The sequence below is a fragment of the Nerophis lumbriciformis genome, linkage group LG08 (genome assembly GCF_033978685.3).
Source record: "Nerophis lumbriciformis linkage group LG08, RoL_Nlum_v2.1, whole genome shotgun sequence".
Lineage (NCBI taxonomy): Eukaryota > Metazoa > Chordata > Actinopteri > Syngnathiformes > Syngnathidae > Nerophis > Nerophis lumbriciformis.
The window spans coordinates 10,387,145-10,413,305 of record NC_084555.2 but is presented as its reverse complement, the minus strand read 5'-3'; the positions used below and the strand labels follow the sequence as shown (position 1 = coordinate 10,413,305).

General features: G+C 37.3%; 2 protein-coding genes across 7 annotated transcripts in view; one reads left to right on the top strand and one right to left on the bottom strand.

Annotated features, from left to right (window-relative positions):
- Window positions 1–3,924, bottom strand: part of LOC133611447 (ribosome quality control complex subunit NEMF) — a 29,249-nt gene extending 25,325 nt beyond the window's left edge. For all 3 annotated transcript variants that reach the window (XM_061968234.2, XM_061968233.2, XM_061968236.2), the window contains exons 1-2: window positions 3,780–3,924; window positions 3,570–3,638 (exon numbers count right to left, since the gene is read on the bottom strand). In XM_061968234.2, the coding sequence (XP_061824218.2) occupies window positions 3,570–3,638; window positions 3,780–3,838 (128 nt within the window). In that variant the 5' untranslated portion in view covers window positions 3,839–3,924. The remainder of the gene's footprint in view (window positions 1–3,569; window positions 3,639–3,779) is intronic.
- On the top strand, window positions 3,511–25,647 carry LOC133611451 (MAPK/MAK/MRK overlapping kinase-like). Of its 4 annotated transcripts, XM_061968247.2 has the most exons (13): window positions 3,511–3,586; window positions 9,212–9,354; window positions 13,720–13,834; window positions 13,916–14,005; window positions 16,774–16,844; window positions 16,923–17,001; window positions 18,901–18,949; window positions 19,095–19,273; window positions 21,009–21,110; window positions 21,212–21,385; window positions 24,872–24,980; window positions 25,048–25,239; window positions 25,306–25,647. In XM_061968247.2, the coding sequence occupies exons 1-13, from the start codon at window positions 3,582–3,584 to the stop codon at window positions 25,378–25,380; spliced, it is 1,383 nt and encodes a 460-aa protein (XP_061824231.2). In that variant the 5' UTR covers window positions 3,511–3,581; the 3' UTR covers window positions 25,381–25,647. The 4 variants fall into 4 exon arrangements, with proteins under 4 accessions (XP_061824231.2, XP_061824229.2, XP_061824230.2 ...); XM_061968246.2 differs by lacking the exon at window positions 3,511–3,586 and having other exon boundaries at window positions 9,018–9,354; XM_061968248.2 differs by lacking the exons at window positions 3,511–3,586; window positions 9,212–9,354 and adding an exon at window positions 9,452–9,693.
- Window positions 25,648–26,161: the final 514 nt, after the last annotated feature.

Here is a 26,161-nt window from a genome sequence, read left to right as displayed (position 1 = left end):
CAGCCTCAAGTCTTTTTGACTGCAATGCCACAAGCTTGGCACACCAATCTTTGGGGAGTTTCGCCCATTCCTCTTTGTAACACCTCTCAAGCTCCATCAGGTTGGATGGGAAGCGTCGTTGCGCAGTCATTTTCAGATCTCTCCAGAGATGTTCAATAAGATTAAAGACTTGGATCTGGCTAATTTCTTAGTTTTAATTTTTAATAAATTGCAAATAGTGGTTCAATCTTTATATAAATGACAATGGTAAAGTTACAAAAGACTTTAAAGTTAGTATTATTCGCGGACGATACAACAGTGTTTTTTTCAGGAGAGAACACACAGAAGCTAATACAAATGATAACAAAATAAGTAAATTAAAGAGATGGTTTGACATTAACAGACCTCAGTAAAACTAAAGTAATGCTATTTGGTAACAGTAGAAGATAAAGTCAAACACAAATACAAATAGACGAAATTGAAATTGAAAGAGTAAATGAAGAACCAGGATAAACATTCTGAACTTATTGATAATCTTATTTATCTTACCATGTGAAATACAACATACTTCACAAACTTTTTTAAATATTTTTATTTATGGAGTAAATTGAGAAAAGTAAGTGAACAAATATGTTAGCAATCACTATGTAATGAAAAAGGGGGAGGATTAAATAAGCTCTGCTCCTTCCTAGTCCTTTTTGAACATGTTGAAAAGAGAAACTGGAAATTGTGATGTATCATGTTCGAAATAAACTCAAACATATACATATATCCATCCATCTATATCCACACATACATACATATACACATGCATATATATATATATATATATATATATATATATATATATATATATATATATATATATATATATATATATATATATATATATATATATATATATATATATATATATATATATATATATATACTAGGGCTGCAACAACTAATCGATTAAAATCGATTATAAAAAATAGTTGCCGATTAATTTAGTCATCGATTCGTAGGCTCTATGCTATGTGCATGCGCAGAGGCTTTTTTTTTTTTTTTTTTTTTTTTTTAATAAACCTTTATTTATAAACTGCAACATTTAGAAACAGCTGAGAAACAATAATCAAAATAAGTATGGTGCCAGTATGCTGTTTTTTTCCCCAATAAAATACTGGAAAAGATAGAAATGTAGTTTGTCTCTTTTAGCCGATTATTAATCAATTAATCGAAGTAATAATCGACAGATTAATCGATTATCAAATTAATCGTTAGTTGCAGCCCTAATATATACACACATACATACATATATATATACACTAGTGATGGGTCCGGCAACACCGATGCATCGGCGCATGCGTCAAGCTCATAGAGCAAAACCCTGTGTCGGTGCGCGTACCGCTTTTAGAAAGTCACGTGACCGATCATGAGCTGTTTCGGTCACGTGACCGATACGCGAACTGTGTCGCACTGACGCCTCCTCTGTGCCCTGTGAGCAGGTCTTTTCTACAGCCGGAGAAAAAATAACTGTGAAGACAAATCGTCTAAAATTTAATATGTTGGAAAAACTGTTGTTTTTTTTAAATAAAAATGTGTAAAAAAAAATAAAAAATTCCCAGTCCACAAGCATCCTCATTCACAACACGTTCTCTTAGATTTCCATGTTATAATACATGTTCACATTATTTATTGACTGTATCTAAAAAAGATACAAATATATTTTTAGTGAAATGAAGATATGAAATAATCCTGAATGAAATACAATGACTTGGTTTATATTATTGTATATACTAGGTCAGGGGTGCTCATTACGTCGATCGCGATCTACCGGTCGATCTCGGAGGGTGTGTAAGTCGATCACCAGCCAGCCATTAAAAAAATAGTCCTAAAAATGAGCGATCATAAATCTTCACTATGACGTCACTTTCGTCACTTGATTGACATTCACGGCACCCGAGGGTCTTCTGAGATGATGCTGGCTGCTGCCAGCTCATTAAAATTACCGACTGGAAGGCGAGAAACACTTTATTTCAACAGACTCTGGCGCCGTATCTGTCGTCAAAACTCCAAAGACCGACTGCACAGTTGCACAATAAAAGCGCTACTTCATCCTGCCTGCGCTACCAAAATAAGAGTCTCAGAAAGCTGGCGTGCACAAGCTAGCAAGCTACGGAGTTTGCCGACAATGTATTTCTTGTAAAGTGTATACAAAGGAGTACGGAAGCTGGATAAATAAAATGCCAAAAACCAATCACTTTCATGTGGTATTGGACAGAAAGGAGGACTTTTTTTCTCCTCCATTCGAAAATGCGGACCTTATCAGCACTACTGTCTGATTCCAATCAATGCAAGTCATCACAATCAGGTAATACACTAACTTATATTCTTGTCTTCATGAAAGAAATGAATCTATATGTGTTAAACATGCTTGTATTATCTCTAAACACTTTTAACTTTTTAACAATATTAACTATATGTGTTAAACATGCTTGTATTATCTCTAAACACTTTTAACTTATTAACAATATTAACTATATGTGTTAAACATGCTTGTATTATCTTTAAACACCTTTAACTTATTACCAATATTAACTATAAGTGTTAAACATGCTTGCATTATCTTTAAACACCTTTAACTTGTTAACAATATTAACTATGTGTTAAACATTCTTGTATTATCATTAAACACCTTTAATTTATTAACAATATTAACTATATGTGTTAAACATGCTTGCATTATCACTAAACCTCTTTAACTTGTTAACAATATTAACTATATGTGTTAAACATGTTTGCATTATCTTTAAACACCTTTAACTTAACAATATTAACTATATGTGTTAAACATGCTTGTATTATCATTAAACACCTTTAACTTGTTAACAAAAACATATGTTTCATAAATAAGTAAATATAAATTATATATATGAATGAGGTAGATCCCCACGACTTGATCAATTGAAAAGTAGCTCGCCTGCAGAAAAAGTGTGAGCACCCCTGTACTAGGTCATAAAATCAGTGTCAGTTGAGTCGGTCCATAGGTGGCCTGTAGGGATTTTTAATGTCCAGCAGATGTCAGTATTTAGTGACACAGTATTGACACAGTATCAATACAGTTTTGCAATGTGTCGAAACGCTTCATGACGCCTCATCAACCCATCACTAAACATACACACATACATACATATGTATATTTATATACACATACATATATATTTGTATGTATGTGTGTGCATGTATGCATGTGTGTGTAAGTATATACATATATATATATATATATATATATATATATATATGTTTAGTTTGGATTTTTTTCTTACAGTATAATTTGGGCATCATAAATAGAGGAAGGAGCTACAAATAGACATTTCTTCCCCCACTTAATTAGTTCAAATGTTTAGTTTGCACTAAATTTTAAGACACTTATCAATATTATACTGTCTTTTTTTATAATAGAAAAATGCTTTGGAAAAGGTCATAATTGTCATCACAGCTTTAAAATCTATGTTGACGTCACTGCATTACGCTCGCTAGGCAAAGTGGTAAACTTCTTAAAAGAACACACGCCAAGACTAATGCGTGGGTTATAACGAGGTCCTTACTTTTGTAGCCGAATGAGGTACGTCTTGTTGTCGATGTCATACACATTGTTCACTCTCATGCCGATGTAGCTGCCAAAGAAAAAGAAAAGAGGCACAAAACAGAACATGAATGCCGTGAAGGCGAAAGTAAACACTTTAGCATTTTAGCTAGCACCTCACAGATGAGCAAAGTTTAGCGTGTTTAAGGGGCAGGAAAAACACGCCACCTACTTGGCATTTATCTCAGCGATAACCGCTCTGATGTCCGCTGTGGCAAATCTTGTTTTCATGTTTAATTAATGTGTTTGGAGGAAGAAGGCGTGTAAAAAATGAGAGGACGAGCTTGTGCCACACACATGTCCGGGATGAATACCACGCATGCGCAGTTCGGCATACACGTACGGAAGCCGACGTTGAGCAGAAATGAGATTGTTTTGTGTCACTCATCTAGGCTGGGGTGACTTTGGTTTCCATGTTTATTAATATGTATTGAACTGGCCAAAATCTGTTTAATGAATGTGTGTTACCAAAAAAACACCTAAATGTTACTTGTGACTAGGGCGAGGCGATATGGACGAAAAAGTATATCTCGATATATTTTTACTTCAACTCGATATTCGATATATATCTCTAAATATTTTTCGGTGAAAGTATACATATAAAGATATTCATTTTTGAGCGATATTCAGTAAAATTGAAGTGAATGACAACTGTTCTGTAAACAGTCAGAGGCACTTTTATTAACCCATTTAGTCAAGATGGGTATTAACATAAGGGTGTCCATATGTGCACTTGGCACCAGGACACCCTAGGCCGCAGTTCCATGATCGACTTTGTAGTTGTGTCATCGGATTTGCGGTCTCATGTTTTGGACACTCGGGTGAAGAGAGGGGCGGAGCTTTCTACCGATCACCACCTGGTGGTGAGTTGGCTGCAATGGTGGGGGAGGATGCCGGACAGACCTGGCAGGCCCAAACGTATTGTGAGGGTTTGCTGGGAACGCCTGGCAGAGTCTCCTGTCAGAGAGAGTTTCAATTCCCACCTCCGGAAGAACTTTGAACATGTCACGAGAGAGGTGCTGGACATTGAGTCCGAGTGGACGATGTTCCGTACCTCTGTTGTCGAGGCGGCCGATTGGAGCTGTGGCCGCAAGGTAGTTGGTGCCTGTCGTGGCGGTAATCCTAGAACCCGTTGGTGAACGCCGGCGGTGAGGGATGCCGTCAGGCTGAAGAAGGAGTCCTATCGGGTTCTTTTGGCTCATGGGACTCCTGAGGCAGCAGACAGGTACCGACAGGCCAAGCGGTGTGCGGCTTCAGCGGTCGCGGAGGCAAAAACTCGGACATGGGAGGAGTTCGGGGAGGCCATGGAAAAAGACTTCCGGCAGGCTTCGAAGCAATTCTGGACCACCATCCGCCGCCTCAGGAAGGGGAAGCAGTGCAGTGTCAACACCGTGTATGGTGGGGATGGTGCTCTGCTGACCTCGACTGCGGATGTTGTGGATCGGTGGAGGGAATACTTCGAAGACCTCCTCTATCCTACCAGCACGTCTTCCTATGAGGAAGCAGGGCCTGGGGAATCTGTGGTGGGCTCTCCTATTTCTGGGGCTGAGGTTGCCGAGGTAGTTAAAAAGCTCCTCGGTGGCAAGGCCCCGGGGGTGGATGAGATCCGCCCGGAGTTCCTTAAGGCTCTAGATGTTGTGGGGCTGTCTTGGTTGACAAGACTCTGCAACATCACGTGGACATCGGGGGCGGTACCTCTGGATTGGCAGATCGGGGTGGTGGTTCCTCTCTTTAAGAAGGGGAACCGGAGGGTGTGTTCCAACTATCGTGGGATCACACTCCTCAGCCTTCCCGGTAAGGTCTATTCAGGTGTACTGGAGAGGAGGCTACGCCGGATAGTCGAACCTCGGCTTCAGGAGGAACAGTGTGGTTTTCGTCCTGGTCGTGGAACTGTGGACCAGCTCTATACTCTCGGCAGGGTCCTTGAGGGTGCATGGGAGTTTGCCCAACCAGTCTACATGTGCTTTGTGGACTTGGAGAAGGCATTCGACCGTGTACCCCGGGAAGTCCTGTGGGGAGTGCTCAGAGAGTATGGGGTATCGGACTGTCTTATTGTGGCAGTTCGCTCCCTATATAATCAGTGCCAGAGCTTGGTCCGCATTGCCGGCAGTAAGTCGGACACGTTTCCAGTGAGGGTTGGACTCCGCCAAGGCTGCCCTTTGTCATCGATTCTGTTCATAACCTTTATGGACAGAATTTCTAGGCGCAGTCAGGGCGTTGAGGGGATCTGATTTGGTGGCTGCAGGATTAGGTCTCTGCTATGTGCAGATGATGTGGTCCTGATGGCTTCTTCTGGCCAAGATCTTCAGCTCTCGCTGGATCGGTTCGCAGCCGAGTGTGAAGCGACTGGGATGGGAATCAGCACCTCCAAGTCCGAGTCCATGGTTCTCTCCCGGAAAAGGGTGGAGTGCCATCTCCGGGTTGGGGAGGAGATCTTGCCCCAAGTGGAGGAGTTCAAGTACCTCGGAGTCTTGTTCACGAGTGGGGGAAGAGTGGATCGTGAGATCGACAGGCGGATCGGTGCGGCATCTTCAGTAATGCGGACGCTGTATCGATCCGTTGTGGTGAAGAAGGAGCTGAGCCGGAAGGCAAAGCTCTCGATTTACCGGTCGATCTACGTTCCCATCCTCACCTATGGTCATGAGCTTTGGGTCATGACCGAAAGGACAAGATCACGGGTACAAGCAGCCGAAATGAGTTTCCTCCGCTGAGTGGCGGGGCTCTCCCTTAGAGATAGGGTGAGAAGCTCTGTCATTCGGGGGGAACTCAAAGTAAAGCCGCTGCTCCTCCACATAGAGAGGAGCCAGATGAGGTGGTTCGGGCATCTGGTCAGAATGCCACCCGAACGCCTCCCTAGGAAGGTGTTTCGGGCACGTCCGACCGGTAGGAGGCCACGGGGAAGACCCAGGACACGCTGGGAAGACTATCTCTCCCGGCTGGCCTGGGAACGCCTCGGGATCCCCCGGGAGGAGCTGGACGAAGTGGCTGGGGAGAGGGAAGTCTGGGCTTCCCTGCTTAAGCTGCTGCCCCCGCGACCCGACCTCGGATAAGCGGAAGAAGATGGATGGATGGATGGATGGATGGGTATTAACAGCACATAAAATAAACGGTTTAAGTAGTACAGAATTACATAACATAAATGAAATAGAAAAATATTATATCTACATAAAATAAATAACATAGCTGTGCAAGTAATACAAAATGTATCAAACTCAGAAATAAATACATTTGTAGGCGATGTCATTTTTGTAGGAGGAATAAATTTGGCGTGACAGCAGGCACTTTGTGATTTCTCTTCCTGGTTCGATGACCCGCCCTATCTTGCCTCTGATTGGCCTGTTTCTAACCAATCGTGACTCATCATAGTAAACAACCAACCAATCATGGATGTTCTTATACGTGCAAGCATGTCTTGGAAGGAGGAAGGGGAGGGGTTTAGTAGTCCATGGAGGGCTGGCGGGAGACAACAAGGAACACAACAAATAAGCGGCGTTTGGTCATTTTAACGTGAAATAAATGATATCGACATTACGATATTTTCTTATTTCATATCTTGATTAAAAATATATCAATATATCTTACAAACTCGATATATCGCACAGCCCTACTTATGACAATAGCATGCGCGAGCATAGACATCTTATAAGTAGACACAGCATCGAGTGCTACTGCCTTCAGGCGCTTACGAGACGCGGGGCCGCCATTTTGGTGTGGTGATCCGCTCCACTCGGTGCAATTCATTTGGTAGGACCAATGAACTGTCAGCGCATGTTAGGGACCTATAGACTGTATCTCTGTTGCTGCAGCAGCAGAGTTTATTCTGTTTTGACATTTTGTATTAATATTTTGTATAACATTCTTCCCTTAAATGATAATGTTTAAAGTGATTGTTTTATATGTATTTTTTTATGTATGTCGCTTTGGATAAAAGTCCCACACATTTCACAAAGGTGGGCTACTCAAAATTGGGTTGGAAAGCAAGACTAAATGTAGACTTGTATAATACTGTATAGCCACTGTCCATCTGATTGTCTCGTACACACACACACACTACACAATCTGGACTGTGGTCCTAACTTTTACCCCTGTTGGCTTTTACAATCTTTATCTTCATCAAGTATGACATTTTTAAATTGTATTAATTTCATTGACAAGCAATTCTATTATGGTCATACTCTTGTTTGCTAGCGGCTACGATTCCAGTACTATTGAAGATCTTTGCTCCTTCTCAACTCTTTGGTAATATTCTTTTCACAAAATACAACCAATAGTACGTTGATGTTAAATCTTACCTGTGAAAAGTAATCCCCCGATTCCTATTTTCAACAGTCCGCTCATTTGAGCAGGAAAACGCTGAACACCAGGTTTCTACCCGTCAACGGTCAGTTTAGGCCATACTTGCCAACCCTCCCGGATTTTCCGGGAGACTCCCGAAATTCAGCGCTTCTCCCGAAAACCTCCCGGGACAAATTTTCTCCCGAAAATCTCCCGAAATTCAGGCGGACCTGAGTGACGTGTCGACAGCCTGTTTTCACGTCCGCTTTCCCACAATATAAACAGCGTGCCTGCCCAATCACGTTACAACTGTAGAACGATCGAGGGTGAGTTCTTGGTTTCTTATGTGGGTTTATTGTTAGGCAGTTTCATTAACGTTCTCCCAGCGCGGCAACAACACACAACAACAGCAGTCCCGTTTTCGTCTACCGTAAAGCAGTTTGTCTGCCGTAAACAGCAATGTCGTGATACTCTTAAACAGGACAATACTGCCATCTACTGTACATGCATATGTGACATTAACATCTAGGGCTTTTGTGCAGTGCACAACTGCGCACACAACAAGGAGACGAAGCAGAATGCATCATCAGAGAGGGTGTTCAGCATGGTTAGAAAAATAGTGACAGAGAATAGAACAAGGATGGACAATTCAACCCTTAACTCAACAATGAGTAGATGAGTGTTATGTGTGTATATGTGTAAATAAATGAACACTGAAATTCAAGTATTTCTCTTATTCATATATATATATACATATATAGCTAGAATTCACTGAAAGTCAAGTATTTCTGATATATATATATATATATATATAAGAGAAATACTTGAATTTCAGTGTTCATTTATATGAACTACTTGACTTGGTGAATTCTAGCTGTAAATATACTCCTCTTAACCACGCCCCCAACCACGCCCCCCCGACCACCCACCCCCCTCCCGAAATCGGAGGTCTCAAGGTTGGCAAGTATGGTTTAGTCTGCTCGCCGGCTCCTCATCACCACTTCAAGATGGCGGCCGAATTTCTCGCGTCACAGCAGCCAGTGCTGTGACGTAAGATGTCTATGTGCGCGAGATCATCATCGAGCATGCGCAATTTGGTTTACAAGCACGGAAGCCGACTTGGAGCAAAACACACACCAGTCAGTGGAATCATTGATTTTGATGATGATTCACTGGCGTCCGGTCCCGCTTTAACATTATTTAACTAAATCAGACAGTAACTATTGCATCGTCGTGTTAGACTATTGATCGCATGCTTGCTAGACCCCGTCAAATTCCATGTGCATTCATGATGCACTACTCCAACTGGTTGATTGGTCTTAAAAACAGGGCAAACCTCCGGAATGCTTGGAAAAATGGGTCAAACAGTGACTGGAGCAACATCGGCGATGTGGACGTGCAGAACCGCCACAACCCGAAGCCCAGCGAGAAGACATGCGGGCTCGCCGTCACCGCCCACCTCTGGAAAAAGGGTAAGAAATAACGATTCGGCGTTGAATAACAAGGGCCTGGTGGGTATAAGTGTGACATCTTGCGACTGTTAGTCATCCGTGCGCTGCATCGCATTTTATTTTGTACGCAAATAACCTCTACAAGACTTCCGAGCCGGAGTTGCGAGCTATCTTCGCCGGGTCAAAAGGGGAGGGCGAAGGCGTGCTCCGTTACCAAGGCGACGGTCAAGCTAACAGGTCTCTGGGCTAGCACTCGAGGGGCGATTTCGCTTCGTCCTTTAACATATTACGCCATTTAAAAATTAAAAATAAATACGTTAAAAACGTGCACCGAATATGAACGTGTCAAAAGAATGCACTGTAAGTATCATTCGACCGCATTTTGTATGCTTGTGTTGCGTTAGCATCTCAGAGAGATTGAATCCAATGACGTCATCAGCACTTATTCCATCCCTTTTACAGTATCATAAGTTGTAATTTTGCACGGTTTGTGCTAAATGTTTATTCTAAGGGATTCCAAAATTGGCAATTAAAAAATGTTTAATTAATTATTTGATAAACTGCTTATTATAATTGTTTTGCCTCGTACCTAAAACTGTGTGAGGTTGGCCCCCTCACTTTGTCAAAATCTTGCCAAACTTGTACCAATTATTTGTGCTGGTTTACGCTGCAACATTTAGTTTATTATCTTATTAACATTTTATTATTCATGATAATCAAGACCCGGGGGCCAGACCTGGCCCGCGAAAGCCTGGAAATATAAAGCACTTAATCTTTCTTATTAAACATATTCGTTCTTTTAATTTTGACCCAAAAATTGCAAGCAATGCATACAATTGCATGTCTTTTAAACTTGATAGCTTTGCGACCATGCAAAACGATTATATTAACACAAGGGTGTCCAAAATATAGCCCGCAGCAAAATGTTGAATACAAAAAACATTAAAATGTAGAAAAAAAGCAAATATTTGTAATGTAATGCAAACAAAAATAAAATAAATACTAATAACTCAGGTGTGTACACAATTATTCCACCAGGGGTCGCATAACATTAAGTATGTAGGGCCATTTTGATGGGGGTTTTTTGTCTAAAAAAATATTTTTTTAAAGTACATTATATTGACAGTATTTAAAGACAAAACCTAGGGTCAGCTTTGTGTTATAAGTGACATTGAATTATTCTTAGGTGTGAGTATCAACATTTCACCTTTTTCTCATTACATTACTTTTTGGCTTTTTTATTATTACACATGCAGGTACAAAAACAGTAAACATTTACTTTTTAAAAAATATACATATTTTCATTAATAATAACCCTTGTTTACCCATACCCGAAAGCTGAAACTAAGTTTTGTTTTAAACATACGTAATGTCTGTTTTTAGCATTTTTAAAAATAAAATAAAAATATCCAAATTTGGCCCACGCATACTTTCAACTTTTTAGTATACAGTCCTTGTTTGAAAAAGTTGCAACACCCCTTTTTTAAGTTTCAAACATTGTTTGTTAGAATAAAATTGCTTGTGCCCCAGACTTGATTTCAAAAGCAAGTATGTTATCCAGCACAGTGTTTTTCAACCTTTTTTGAGGCAAGACACATTTTTTTCATAAAAAAATACGGAGGCACACCACCAGCAGAAAACGTTAAAAAATGAAACTCCACCAGGTTGCCGTGCCTTATTTTGAGTCCGTTTGTGTTTTCCTGTGTGTAGTGCTTTAGTTATTGTCTTACGCTGTTATTTTGGTGGCCCTTCTTGTTTTGTTGGTTTTCCTGTAGCAGTTTCATGTCTTCCTTTTGAGCGCTTTTCCCCTCACCTGCTTTATGTTAGCAATCAAGATTATTTACGTTGTTGCTATCCTTCTTTGTGTGGACATTGTTGATTGTCATGTCATGTACGGATGTACTTTGTGGACGCCGTAAGTTTTTGCTGTCGTCCAGAATTTTGTTTCTGTTTACTTTGTAGCCAGTTCAGTTTTACTTTCGTTTTGCATAGCCATTGCCTTTTCCTTTACCTTTTCCTTTCGTTAATTTTTGGTTTAAGCATTACATACCTTTTTACCTGCACGCTGCGTTCGCTGTGGTCTGCATATTGGGATCACAACAAACCATCCTCTACTCACCCGACACATTCCGACTTTTACAAAGCAATGAACTACCTGCTGCCACCTACTGATATGGAGTATTACGTGGTTACCCTGCCGAGTTCTACACAGCACAGACAATAAGCAACGGCACATTATTCGCAGATTATAATTATTGATTTGCAAAAAATATTTTTTGGACCAATTAGGTTAAGTTGCATAATTTCCCACGGCACACCAGACAATATCTCACGGCATAGTCGTTGAAAAACACTGATCTATCATTGTGTATTTACAAAAATCATAATCTCATTCATAAGTAATTGTGTGATAACATAATAAGGTGATTATACATTATAATTTATATATATTCACTGGAACTAGCGGCCCTCTGAGAGCAGCCATAACTGCAATGTGACCCACACTGAAAACAAGTTCAACACCCCTGTGCTAAAACATTAAAAAGGATCAAACTAAACAAGAGGGTCAGTAAAGCTTGAACACGAGTCTGAGAATTGACCCTTTGGGACTCCACAAGTCAAGTGGATAGCAGACAGCTATGTAGGCTCAGTGTTGATTAATTGTTCATATTTATAAAATCATGTGACAGTCACGACTACAGAAACAAAGTAAAACTATTAGATCAAATTATACTTGCAGTACAGTACTTACAGTAAATACTTTATATACAGATATTTGCTGCCATGTTCCACGTCGACGAGATGGTGTGATGAATCATTTTTGTACTAAAAAAAACCAAACACTACTTTTATTAGTTTTTCATTCCGACAAATAGTATACTGTATATGTTGTATACACTTTCTCAATAACAATCCATTTTTTAAATGTAGAATTCATTAGAATGTTCTCAAAAAGTTTTTCATCTCAGGGACACTAACAATATTATGTTTAAGACAAATGCACAACATAATTGTACATATACAAACAATATACCTAAAGATCAGCTGAAATGTACTGTAATTCAAATTAAAAATTCTAATCTAAAATATTAATGTTTAACTCAGGCCTGGAATGTTGTCATTTTAGGGGAAAGGCCACTTGGCCTTTAGTGTCGTCAACGTTTTGAGGGCACAAAGGCCCTCAAATAAAACAATGACTTTAAATTCACCATCATAGTTAATGTGGTTTAAAGGTTAAGGATGATCAAATTTTTAATATGTAACTTCCGGCTAAATAAATGGAGCTGTTTATTTCACAGAATTGTTTATTTCTTAATAAATAACATAAATATAATAATAAATTATCTTAATAAATAACATCTGATTTTTCATGCTGGATGAAAATGCAGTAAATCATCTAGGGCTGCAACTAACGATTAGTTTGATAATTGATTAATAATCGGACAAAAGAGACAAACTACATTTCTATCCTTTCCAGTATTTTATTGGGGGAAAAAACAGCATACTGGCATTATACTTATTTTGATTATTGTTTCTCAGCTGTTTGTACATGTTGCAGTTTATAAATAAAGGTTTATTTAAAAAAAAAAAAAATGCCTCTGCACATGCGAATCGATTACTAAATTAATCGCCAACTATTTTCATAATCGTACATGATGCAGTTTATAAATAAAGGTTTATAAAAAAAAAATAAAAAAAATAAAAAAGCCTCTACGCATGCGCATAGCATAGATCCAACGAATCGATGACTAAATTAACATGTTGCAGTTTATAAATAAAGGTTTATAAAAAAAAAAAAAAAAATGCCTCTGTGCATGCGCATAGCATAGATCCAACGAATCGATGACTAAATTAATCGCCAACTATTTTTATAATCGAATTTAATCGATTAGTTGTTGCAGCCCTAAAATCAACACAATAGCTTAAGTAAAGACATTGCTCTGGCTTCTTCTGCCTTTATATATAATATTATATGTAATATTTAATTATATATTTGACCATGGCGTAATTAATTTGGGTTAAATATAATATTATATATAATACTTAATTATATATTTGACCATGGCGTAATTAATTTGGGTTAAATATAATATTATATATAATACTTAATTATATATTTGACCATGGCGTAATTAATTTGGGGCTTAATTATACATTATAAAAAGCGTAGTTAGTACACTACCTAGTTAAAAAGATGAGAAGAATGCTCCCTCAGGAAATATAGGATGGATGAAAAGATAATAAGTACTCTTTAAATCCCAATTCCCTAACCCTGTAGACTGTATTATCCAATCGGGGTTTGTTTAATTGCTATATTCAGTGTCTAATGAGCAGTCTTCATGTTGTCGCCGTGCACAAATGAGGTCAGTGTTAATGTTGTTGCAGGCTACAAAATGATCAAGAAGATCGGCGAGGGCAGCTTCTCTGAGGTGGTCAAAACTCAGAGCATGAAGGATGGGAAGTATTACGCATGCAAAACAATGAAGCAGACCGTTAACAGGTGAGGACTGATATTATTCAGACATATATGGTTTCATGAAGTAAAAATGTGCCCTGTGTGTGTGTGTGTGTTATTGCGTAGTGCGGAGCAGGCTAACAACCTGCGGGAAGTTCAGGCCATGAGGAGACTCGGCCCACATGCAAATATCATCCAGCTGCATGACCTCATTTTGTGAGTTCTTTGATCAACCTTGTTGTGATCAAATATGGTATTATTAAATCTTTTCAAGTGTCAGTAATACAGAAATTACATTTGGGATATAACTTATTAGTGAACCGCTGCTCCCCTCCCACTTTGTGCTATTTAGAGTAAATGTCAAAAAGGGCAAGAATGGGCATATGCACAAAAAGTTAAAAATCCTTATTTTTGATACGCTAAGCCACGGATGTCCAAACTTTTTACAATGAGAGCCGCACATTTAAACATCAAAACAGGCGAGGGCTATTTTTCATTCTCAAACCCAATACAATGTATAAATGATAAATGGGTTATACTTGTATAGCGCTTTTCTACCTTCAAGGTACTCAAAGCGCTTTGACAGTATTTCCACATTCACCCATTCACACACACATTCACACACTGATGGCGGGAGCTGCCATGCAAGGCGCTAATCAGCAGCCATCAGGAGCAAGGGGTGAAGTGTCTTGCCCTAGGACACAACGGACGTGACTAGGATGGTAGAAGGTGGGGATTGAACCCCAGTAACCAGCAACCCTCCGATTGCTGGCACGGCCACTCTACCAACTTAGCCACGCCGTAGATTTGTTTAACCTTTCAGGCTCCCCTCAAGTTTGGTCCCAGAAGGGTTTCCAGTCATAAAAATGTTAGAAATAAGGCTTTATTTATTTATTTATTTATTTTTCCAACGCTTAAATCTCTATATCAACTTCGGATCTATGTGTCGATATAAAGTAAAAAAAAAAAAAATGTTTTATGCCCTTTTTGTTAAAGAAATTCCTTTTTTTTTTTTTAATGGCAAAAACATAAAATCTTTCCCCCCCAACATGTTTGAATTGGAATATTTCATGTGAAATAATTAGAGCCTGAAATAGTTTTTTTGATTTTTGATTCATTATTAATTTTTAACAAAGAAAAAAAAAATCCCACCAAGGATCCATCACACACGTGTTAAAAATAGGTCATCCATTATCATTTTGTTTAACTTTCAACGCTTAAATCTCTACATCAACTCAAGGTCTATCTGTCGATTATAAGTTTTTTTATTACTGTTTTGTTTGTTTTATTCCGTTTTTGTCATAGAAAACTTAGTTTTTTTTATGGAAACTACACAAACTATGCAATATTTTCCCCGAAACATATTTAAAGTGGAATATTTAGCCGTGTGTGGAACTGTCAGTTTGCAACTCTTTCTTACACGTGCTAAATAAAACGTTAAATAATGCTCGCAAAACTGTGATGAGTGTTGATAAATCACATCGCGCGTGCTAAACAATTATATTTGCATCTTCTCTCACCAGCGTTGTGTGCGTTTTGATGATCAGCATATGTTTTGCATATTAATGAAGACAAAGACGCAAAATGGATTGCTCGCCTTATTCTGCTCACTAAATAGACACAATCCACTTTGCACTCGTTTAATAGATTAGCTTTGCGTGTGCTATCATGTTTGCACATGTTTTAGTACACGCAGACCATAAGTACTGGAAATCAGGCCTTAAGTTGGCAAAACTGATCCCTATTGCTACGGTGCCATCTACTGTACGAAGTTGTAATGACAAGCGACATTCGCAAACAGTCCCATTATAATGTGTTGATTTGTGGCGGCAGAAATGTTTTCGTGGCCGTCCCGCAACAAAAACATTCATCAAAGAGAAACACTCCAGTTACACAACATCACATCTTGTCGAACTAATGTTAAAAAATATATTAGGTAAATTCAGTTAGGAAACAGCGTCCTCTGCTGGATCTTTTTCACCCTGCAGATAGAGAGCCATCAAACAATTTTCCATGTAAGTTACTATAAAAAAAAACATTTACAATTTAAAATGTATCTCCCGACTATGCAGAGAAGTTACTGCCAAACCAAGAATATGCAGGGGGATCAATACAAGCTGTACACTGACTACTACAAAGTAGTAGTGTAACCGCAATATAATGAATTTATAGATTTTCAAATGTTCAAAATATAAAACTGCAAAGAATTATTTAAAATGGGCGTTTACCACAAATGTATATTTCAAATAAAAATATGAACTTATATTGAAAAAAGCATTATAAAAAAAAATCCAGTAATTATATTTTTAAATCAATTTCCAAGAAATGTATACATTTAAAAACATGAATATTATGCATCCTTTTTTTTATTCCAGAAATATACAAATGTATATCATTCTTTATATTGTATATACAGTATTTCCTAGAAATGCACGTTTAAAAAAAATGTATACAAATAAATGATTTTATGTATTAAGTGTTTAAAATATGAAAATGTAAATATATTTTTAAATAGATGTTACCATAAAGGTATATTTTTAAATTTAAAAAAATAATTTATACATTTTAAAAAACATTTTAAAAATTAATTTTATTTAGATGTTTCATTTCATATTTTCAATTAAAATGTATATATTTAAAAACATAAATATGGTACATTGTGTTTTTAAATTAAATAATCTATTGTACATATTTTTATATTGTATTTATAGAAATTTCTAGAAAAGTAAATAATAATAAAAAAATCAATAAACCAAGTTTTTTGGATCATTTTAAAATGTATGTATTCTGATTTTTTTGGGGGCCATGGATGTTTATATTTCTCTTCAATTTTAAAAGAGAATATGAAACGAATATATGATTTTAATTGATGCAGTACTTTTTTTTATCCAAGTCTCATTTATGTAGTTTTCTACTGTAAAAAATGTGAGGGGTGCATACTTACTTTTGTTGGACACTTTACTGTATTTTCTGCTATGTTTTAGCGACAAAGAAAACGGTACAGTGTCTTTGATTTGTGAGCTGATGGAAATGAACATATACGAGTTCATCAAAGGTGGGTGTGGCTGCAAATCCCAAAAGTGTCACAGTAAAAGTTTTGGTCTATGGAATAATGTTTGTTTGTACCTTGCAGCGAGACAAACGCCACTGCCAGATAACACAGTGAAAAACTACATGTACCAGCTGTGCAAGTCACTGGACCACATGCACAGGTAGCTTTTATATAACTACAGTACAGCAATATTAGGAATCTGTTCCTAGGTCACAAACTGTCGCCATCATACAACCTCTCTTAACGGTGTAGGTGATGTTTTAAGACGCATTTTTAACTATCTTACAAGTGGAAAAAAGTTAACCCCTACCAGATTAAAAAAAAATACTTCTCACCCTTTGAATACCCCAGATAGATACATCATACACTTTGTAGAGAAATGTTGTCACCTACTGGTCTTTGTATGGAGGGTCAAATGGGAAAAAATTAAATACATTTAAATAATTACTTAAATAAAAATGTCAATTAAATCAAAACATGTTAAATGAATCAAATAATATTAATTTAAAGATCATTGAATTGATTATTTCAATATTTAATTATTTGATACGTTAATTAAATATTGATTTCCTTATGTCATGATTTTATTATTTCACGACCTATAGTTCATTTTATCATTAAAACAATTTAATAATTGATTTAACTATTTAGATAAAATAAATCAATAAAATGCTGACACAGGTTTATGAAATAATTAAATACATCATTACATCATTAAATAAGTTGTGAAATAACTAATGAAATCATGAAATTGTCAAATATATATGTATATACAGTATGTATGTACATATATATATACACACACACATATTTGATTTGAAGTAATTGGAGCCTTTAATAGGTCAGTAATTCATAACATTGATTTAGATTTTTTATTGATTATTTTTTGAACAATGACGGTTTAAAGAAAAAAACGGCCTGCATGGCAGCTTTGTGTTATTATTCAACATTGCAACTTTTCCTCGTTACATTTCACCTATATGCTCTTTAATTTCACTTTTTAATGTGTCTTTCTGTAATAATATATTAATGGCCTCCACCTCTGCGCTAAACCCTATAATATGCCTCTCATCATGAAATATTGTGAAGTAATTAATCACATCATGAAATGATTATTAAATTATCAAATAATTTAATATTGTAATACTTAAATGTACTTTTACATTAAATACATTAATAACATGATGTACTTAATCCCAATTATAATCATGAAACGTTTAAGAAAGTATCTCAAAATGCTTTTTTTTTTAAATTGTTAATGTTTTTGGAATTTTTGTCCCATTTGACCCTCCATACTTGTGGGTCACCCTCTCCTGGTGTAAAATGAAAACTGTCATAAGTATATTCCCTGATGCTCCGAACCTAACTATTAAAATCATGGCATTAAAACTAAAAAATATTGAACAAACACATTCTGAAAATATTTCGATAAAAATATAGAAAAAATACCAGCAGCGGTGAAGTTTAGATCCATGAAGGAAAGAAGAAAGTGAATGAATGTTAATAACTGAATACATTTACATATGCATAAAAATGTGTTTTCTTTTGCATTATTTTTTTAAATGAATTAACGTTTATGACAAACTTTTTCTAAAACAATATAGAATGTGAGTTATAACAGGATAATGCATACATTTATTATTTGTTTTCAAAACGGTTACTAAAAAGTTTTATGACATGATGGGGTCCCTGGGACCCCATTTTGAAATGTCCTTGCGCCAACACTGATGGAGTATTGGCGCGTGCAAAACAGCAGCAGGCGGCTGTGGCCTGCGGGCCGGCTCTAATACTAATCAAATATCATCCCGGTGGCCGTAGGTAATTCATTGGTAGGTCTTGACTTTGACACCCCTGGCCTAACAGCATGAACACATTGACTCCGGTGTCGCCCCCTACTGGTCGAGGTTCATATAAATTATAACTACATTCCACACAGTCAGACCAGCTCTAATGTTTTAATGGCGGTTAGGTCTCCGTCCAATAGATAATTCATCATTAATATAAACATTATAGAATATAATTGAATTTAGCGGCTAAATTGCGACTCTCCGTTTTACAGATGCGGGATCTTCCACAGAGACGTGAAGCCAGAGAACATTCTCATCAAAGTAAGATCATTTTGTTTCATGCAGAAAATCTAACGAGATTCAATTAACAAAGATAATGCTCAATGCTTTTGATAGACACCATAATAAACTACTGGATTTTGATGTAATATTACTTCCAAACGTTTTTTTTTGTTTTTTTTTGCAGCACAACGTTCTGAAGCTGGGAGACTTTGGCTCGTGCAGGAGCGTGCAGTCCAAGCCCCCGCACACTGAGTACATCTCCACCCGGTGGTACCGAGCCCCAGAGTGCCTCCTTACTGACGGCTATTACAGCCTGAAGATGGACATCTGGAGCGTGGGCTGTGTTTTCTTTGAGGTCATGAGGTATAAACTCCACAAGAAGATGCATTTTGTGGCTTAGGTTGTGCAGATTGTGTGACTATTTTTTCCTATAGAACAGCGATTCTTAAACTGTGGTACTGGTACGCGGGCTCCATCTAGTGGTACGCCAAAGAGTCGCTGAAATTATTATTCAAACAGTGTTACTGTTCAAACTGTGTATGTTACAGTGGCCAAAAATATTACATATAATTGTTTAGTTTAGTCTTTATTTGAAGGGACAATGCATAGAAACATTCAGGTCAAAGACAGATATGTTCTGCACCAGATTATAGCTAAATAGCTCTTTTCCATCTGCAGTCCCTGGCTACCTAAATTAAAGCGATACAAAAATAAGCAATAAAAGTATACTATAGCATGTATTCAAATTAAGAAAAGTCATAAAATGCCCTTTCATTGATACCTACTTATACATTACCTACTCAGTGGCCTAGTAGTTAGAGTGTCCGCCCTGAGATCGGTAGGTTGTGAGTTCAAACCCCGGCCGAGTCATACCAAAGACTATGAAAATGGGACCCATTACCTCCCTGCTTGGCACTCAGCATCAAGGGTTGGAATTGGGGGTTAAATCACCAAAAATGATTCCCGGGCGCGGCACCGCTGCTGCCCACTGCTCCCCTCACCTCCCAGAGGGTGATCAAAGGGGATGGGTCAAATGCAGAGGACAAATTTCACCACACCTGGTGTGTGTGTGACAATCATTGGTACTTTAACTTTACTTTATTACAACCACACCTCATTTACATCATCACACATAGACAATCCATGCTCTTGTTCACATCTGTCATTTGTACAAAAAAAACAACAACCATGATTTTAACACACAACTTACAGCAAAATATTCTCATGCATAAATATAATACACAATAAGTTGACATGTCAAACTTAGTGCCCACCTCAGTGACCGTGTGAGCAGCTTTGATTGCTCCAAAGCCACTTTTCAACTTCAATTGTGAATGAAGAGTAATCTGTTAGACTTTTCAAGTTTGTTGTGAGGTCGTTCTATTCCTTTATCGATTTATATGAAAAGGCTGATTGTGTAAAAGAGGTTTTACATCTGGGTACGCTACACTGCCCCCTGGTGGAGGCTCGTGTGTTTCTAGTTGTCCCAGCAGATGTAAACTGGACAAAGTGCTTAAGTGGCGCTGGTGCAGTGTTATTTAGGATTCGATAGGCCATTCGTATTGATGCTAATCTTTGAATGTTAGCAACATTTAACAGTCTATATTTTAAAATAAAACCTGCCTTGTTTTTAATTAATATTAAGGCCTACCAAGCTACTGTATTTTAATGTTAGTCATTATGGTGATACTTGGAGAGCCAAGTGTATTCTTGGTGAAAAAAGTTTGAGAACCACTGCTGTAGATAACGGATGAATCATATGTGCATGACATTGGGGATGGCGTGGCACAGTTGGGAGAGTGGCCATGCCAGCAACCTGAGGGTTCCTGGTTCAATCCCCACCTTCTACCAACCTAGTCACCTCCGTTGTGTCCTTGAGCAAGACACTTCACCCTTGTCCTGATGGGTCGTGGTTAGGGCCTTGAATGGCAGCTCTGGCCATCAGTGTGTGAATGTGTGTGTGAATGGGTGAATGTGGAAATAGTGTCAAAGCGCTTTGAGTACCTTGAAGGTAGAAAAGCGCTATACAAGTATAACCCACATTTACATGGCTGGCTATGGGATGTTTAAGATACACACCTGTCTTTTCATTTGTCAGCTTGAATCCCCTCTTCCCCGGCACCAACGAGTTGGATCAGATCGCCAAGATCCACGACGTGTTAGGCACGCCCGATCAAAGCGTCCTGCGGAAATTCAAGCAGTAGGTTATCGAGTTGAAACATGTCCCTTTAGTCATCATACACTGACAGACTTACCTTTGTGGTGTCTATTGGTGCTGATGTGATGTTTGATGACTGACAGATCCAGAGCCATGCATTTCAACTTCCCCGCCAAGAAAGGCTCCGGAATCTCACGCCTCATCCCCAACTGCCCGACACCGGCTCTGTCTCTGCTCTACCAGATGTTGGCCTACGATGCTGACGAGCGCATCACGACAGAAACTGCCCTGAAACACACCTACTTTCGGGAAACACGGTACGTACCGAAGTGTAGACAGTACCAGTCATACACAATTTCCAATGTTTGGTAAATGGTGTGGGAATGTTTTTTGATGGAAACTTTAAATGAGGAATTATGCAATAACCAAATATTTGATTCCTGAAAATAATTTAAAAAAATCACCGGTAGCATTATTTACTATATTTTTAAATGTTCCAAATACAACATTGTAAATATTTTCTGAATGGATTTCCCATAATTGCGTAATTAAACAAATATAAATGTATATATTTAAAAAAAAGAAAATGTTTTTTTGATGTTTTTATATTTTTAATGTATTTAAAAACAAATATAATGCACCTGTTTTTTTTATTCAAAATGTAATATTGTATAATGTTTTTTATACTGTATATACTATATTTCTTAGAAATGCATATATTTTTAGAACCGCAATATAATGAATTTATAGATTCTTAAATGTTCAAAACATAAAACTGCAAAGATTTATTTAAAATGGATGTTTACCACAAAGGCATATTTCAAATAAAAATATTAACTTATATATTGAAAAAAACATATTTAAAATAAATATTTCAGTAATAATTATATTTTTAAATCAATTTTCCAGAAATGTATACATTCAAAAACATATTATGCACTCATTTTTTTAATTCCAGAAATATAAAAATGTATTGTATATAATTCTTTATACTGGCATATACAGTATTTCCTAGAAATGCATGTTTAAAAAAAAATAAAAATCTACAAATACGTTATTTTACATATTAAGTGTTTAAAGTATGAAATTGTAAATACATTTTAAATAGATGTTTACCATAAAAAATAATGTATACATTTTAAAAAACATTCAAAATATATTTTTGGAATGTGTTTTTAAATTTAAAACATAAAATAATCTATTGTATATATTTGTGTATTGTATTTCCACAATACTCAACAATAATCCCAAGTTTTTTGGATAATTTTTAAATGTATGTATTCTGATTTTTTTTTTGCCATATATATTTCTCATCAATGTGTGTAATTGTAAAAGAGAATATGAAACGAATGTATCATTATTTTAATTGATGCAGTATTTGTATGTTAAATATATATGTGTGCGTGTATATATATATATATATATATATATATATATATATATATATATATATATAATATAATATAATAATTTATTTCTACTCTTTCAAATAGTTTAAATATCAAAAGGGGCCTTTTTATGCAAAACCAACTTTTTTTTATCTGTTGGTCCCTGCTGCTGTGTATGTGTCCCGAAATTTTGAAATGAAACCGTGGAGGCTTTGCGGAGATATTCATAAAACAATCTTGCCTTCTTTCATACTTCCGCCAAATAAGCCGTTTGGAATTTGCCCCAAGTGTGTTGTTTTTCCGAGGGGGGCGTCAGTGGATTATCCATACTGTACAGTATATGTTATAAATTTACCCAAACTGCTTTTCCGCCATTGTAGTCCGACACTGTAGTCAGTAAGCGCCTTCTTTTTCTCTATCCTCTTGTTGTGGGGCAGACTGGCTCGTACATGCACATGCATCCTCTGCTGTTGCCATTTCTAAGACAAAGTAGCGTATAGTTCTAACCTAATCTGTCAGTAGATCTGCTATGGAAGCCCTAAAAACTACAACAAAGATGCGGAGAGAAGACGCTGTCGAAGTGGAGCCACGTAAATACTGTAAACAGTCCACAAAACGGCACATGCTGAGGAGACGGCCAGAAAGCGTTTTAAATGTAGAAGAAAAAAATCATATTACCCCTTTAATCTTTTGTGTACCGTATGTACCACAGTGTAAATTGCGTCATATTTTACAAAACCCAAAATCAGTGAAGTTGGCACGTTGTGTAACTCGTAAATAAAAACAGAATACAATGATTTGCAAATCCTTTTCAACTTATATTCAATTGAATAGACTGCAAAGACAAGATACTTAATGTTTGAACTGAGAAACACATTTTTTTTTGCAAATAATGATTAACTTAGAATTTAATGGCAGCAACACATTGCAAAAAACTTGGCACAGGGGCATTTTTACCACTGTGTTACATGGCCTTTCCTTTTAACAACACTCAGTAAACGTTTGGGAACTGAGGAGACCAATTTTTGAAGCTTTTCTGATGGAATTCTTTCCCATTCTTGCTTGATGTACAGCTTAAGTCGTTCAACAGTCCGGGGGTCTCCATTGTGGTATTTTAGGCTTCATATTGCGGCACACATGGGAGACAGGTCTGGACTACAGGCAGGCCAGTCTAGTACCCGCACTCTTTTATTATGAAGCCACGCTGTTGTAACACGTGGCTTGGCATTGTCTTGCTGAAATAAGCAGGGGCGTCCATGATAACGTTGATTGGATGGCAACATATGTTTCTCCAAAACCTGTATGTACCTTTCAGCATTAATGGTGCCTTCACAGATGTGTAAGTTACCCATGTCTTGGGCACTAATACACCCCCATACCATCGCAGGTGCTGGCTTTTGAACTTTGCGCGTATAACAATCCGGATGGTACTTTTCCTCTTTGGTACATAGGACACAACGTCCACAGTTTCCAAAAACAATTTGAAAAGTGGACTCGTCAGACCACAGAACACTTTTCCACTTTGCATCAGTCCATCTTAGATGAGCTCGGGCCCAGCGAAGCCAGCAGCGTTTCTGGGTGTTGTTGATAAATGGCTTTCGCTTGGTATAGTACAGTTTTAACTTGCACTTACAGATTAAGCGACAAACTGTAGTTACTGACAGTTGTTTTCTGAAGTGTTTCTGAGCCCATGTGGTGATATCCTTTACACACTGATGTCGGGTTTTTTGATGCAGTACCGCCTGAGGGATTGAAGGTCCGTAGTATCATCGCTTACATGCAGTGATTTCTCCAGATTCTCTGAACCTTTTGATGATATTACCGAACGTAGATGGTGAAATCCCTAAATTCCTTGCAGTAGCTCATTGAGGAATGTTGTTTTTAAACTGCTCGACAATTTGCTCACGCATTTTTTCACAAAGTGGTGACCCTCGCCCCATCCTTGTTTGTGAATGACTGAGCATTTCATGGAAGCTGCGTTTATACCCAATCATGGCACCCACCTGTTCCCAATTAGCCTGTTCACCTGTGGGATGTTCCAAATAAGTTTTTGATGAGCAATTCCTCCACTTTCTCAGTCTTTTTTGCCACTTGTGCCAGCTTTTTAAAAACATGTTGCAGGCATCAAATTCCAAATGAGCTAATATTTGCAAAAAATAAAGTATTCCAGTTTGTACGTTAAGTATATTGTCTTTGCAGTCTATTCAATTGGTGGAAAAGGATTTAGCAAATCATTGTATTTTGTATACGATTTACACAACGTGCCAGCTTCACTGGTTTGGGGTTTGTATATTGTATTACAGAGACATCATAAGGTGTTTGACTTGAAAGAGCTGACTGATAAATTACCATTAATTCCCAATGAAGGTATCCAAATTCTGTAGGTTTATATTTTTGTAAATGCTTCCTTTTTAGGTTAGCTGAGAAGAAAACCAGTGGAATCACCTCTGACCTCCTGTGGCGACCCACTCGACTTGGCAAACAAATGAGAGGCAGACACATGAGGCCCACCCCCTTAATTAGCGTAAGTACCCCTTAAAGATGTTCATGATTTTAATGTTATTATTTATGAACTGTAAGGACTTCTTTAGACAAAGCACTTAGCGGAGCCCCTCTGCAGACGAAATGTCTCCCATTACACTACCGAGCTGCCCGAACTAAACATGTCCTTCTCGGGGCCTCCGCGCTCCTTACCGGCGTCAACCTCGCCCGCCTTCGCCCTGACCCACCGGGGCACCCTGCCAGCCATCACCTCTAAGAAATGCCAGACACGTTTGGTCAAGGTAAAGTCAAAGCATGCTTTCATCGATTTGGCCTTAGGTTGTGAGGTCTCTTTTTCCTCTGCACAGGCCGAGTCACAAAAGGCGTCTTTAAAGAACTTCTACATGCCGCCTCTGGGTAGGAAACACGGAGGAGGCTGCTGAGAGCCGAACAGACGTCAACGTATGATTGAAAACTTCCTCTCAAAGCAGGATAAACCTGAAAATTCCCCTTCGCGAGTCAATAAGGCTGTGATTTAGATATTACACACAATACAATGAACATAATGTTATTTATACTATGGGCTTTTTTAAAAGTATCAAACAGGTCTATGTCAGTTTTTATTTATCGCCACAATGTAGCTACTAATAAATCTGCACTTTGTTGTGTTGTAAAAATGTCAAATTTAATAAAAAAAAAAAACCAAGAAAGGGTATTTGTTTGCCTGGTTTTATTCCAAGTCTTTGTTTTTTTTTTAAAAACCATGAAAATGATGTGGTCAGCATAATTACATTTTTTATACTAAGAAATAATGGCCACAGCTATTGAATAAAAGCAAGAGAGCTGGTGAATTCAATAAAAATGTTTAAGGAACACTATTGTAAATTTAAAATAGAGGTTTGTTAAAAATATACAAATAAAAATGGATTATATATAAAACAAACTTGAACATTACTTTAAAAAAAGTTTTGAGTCACAAGGTTCAGATTTTTACATATTTAAGTAATAAGGTTATTAATATTTCTAATACATTTTAATTGAACAAATACAACACAAGAAATGAAAAATATGGATACTTTATGATTTTATGAAGAGCTAATTATTTAATATTCTAGTTTAATTGGGGACTATCGTTTTTGAAAGTGAACCAGGACAACCAGTGTGAATATACTAACATTTTTAAATTATTTTGTTTATATATATATATATATATATATATATATA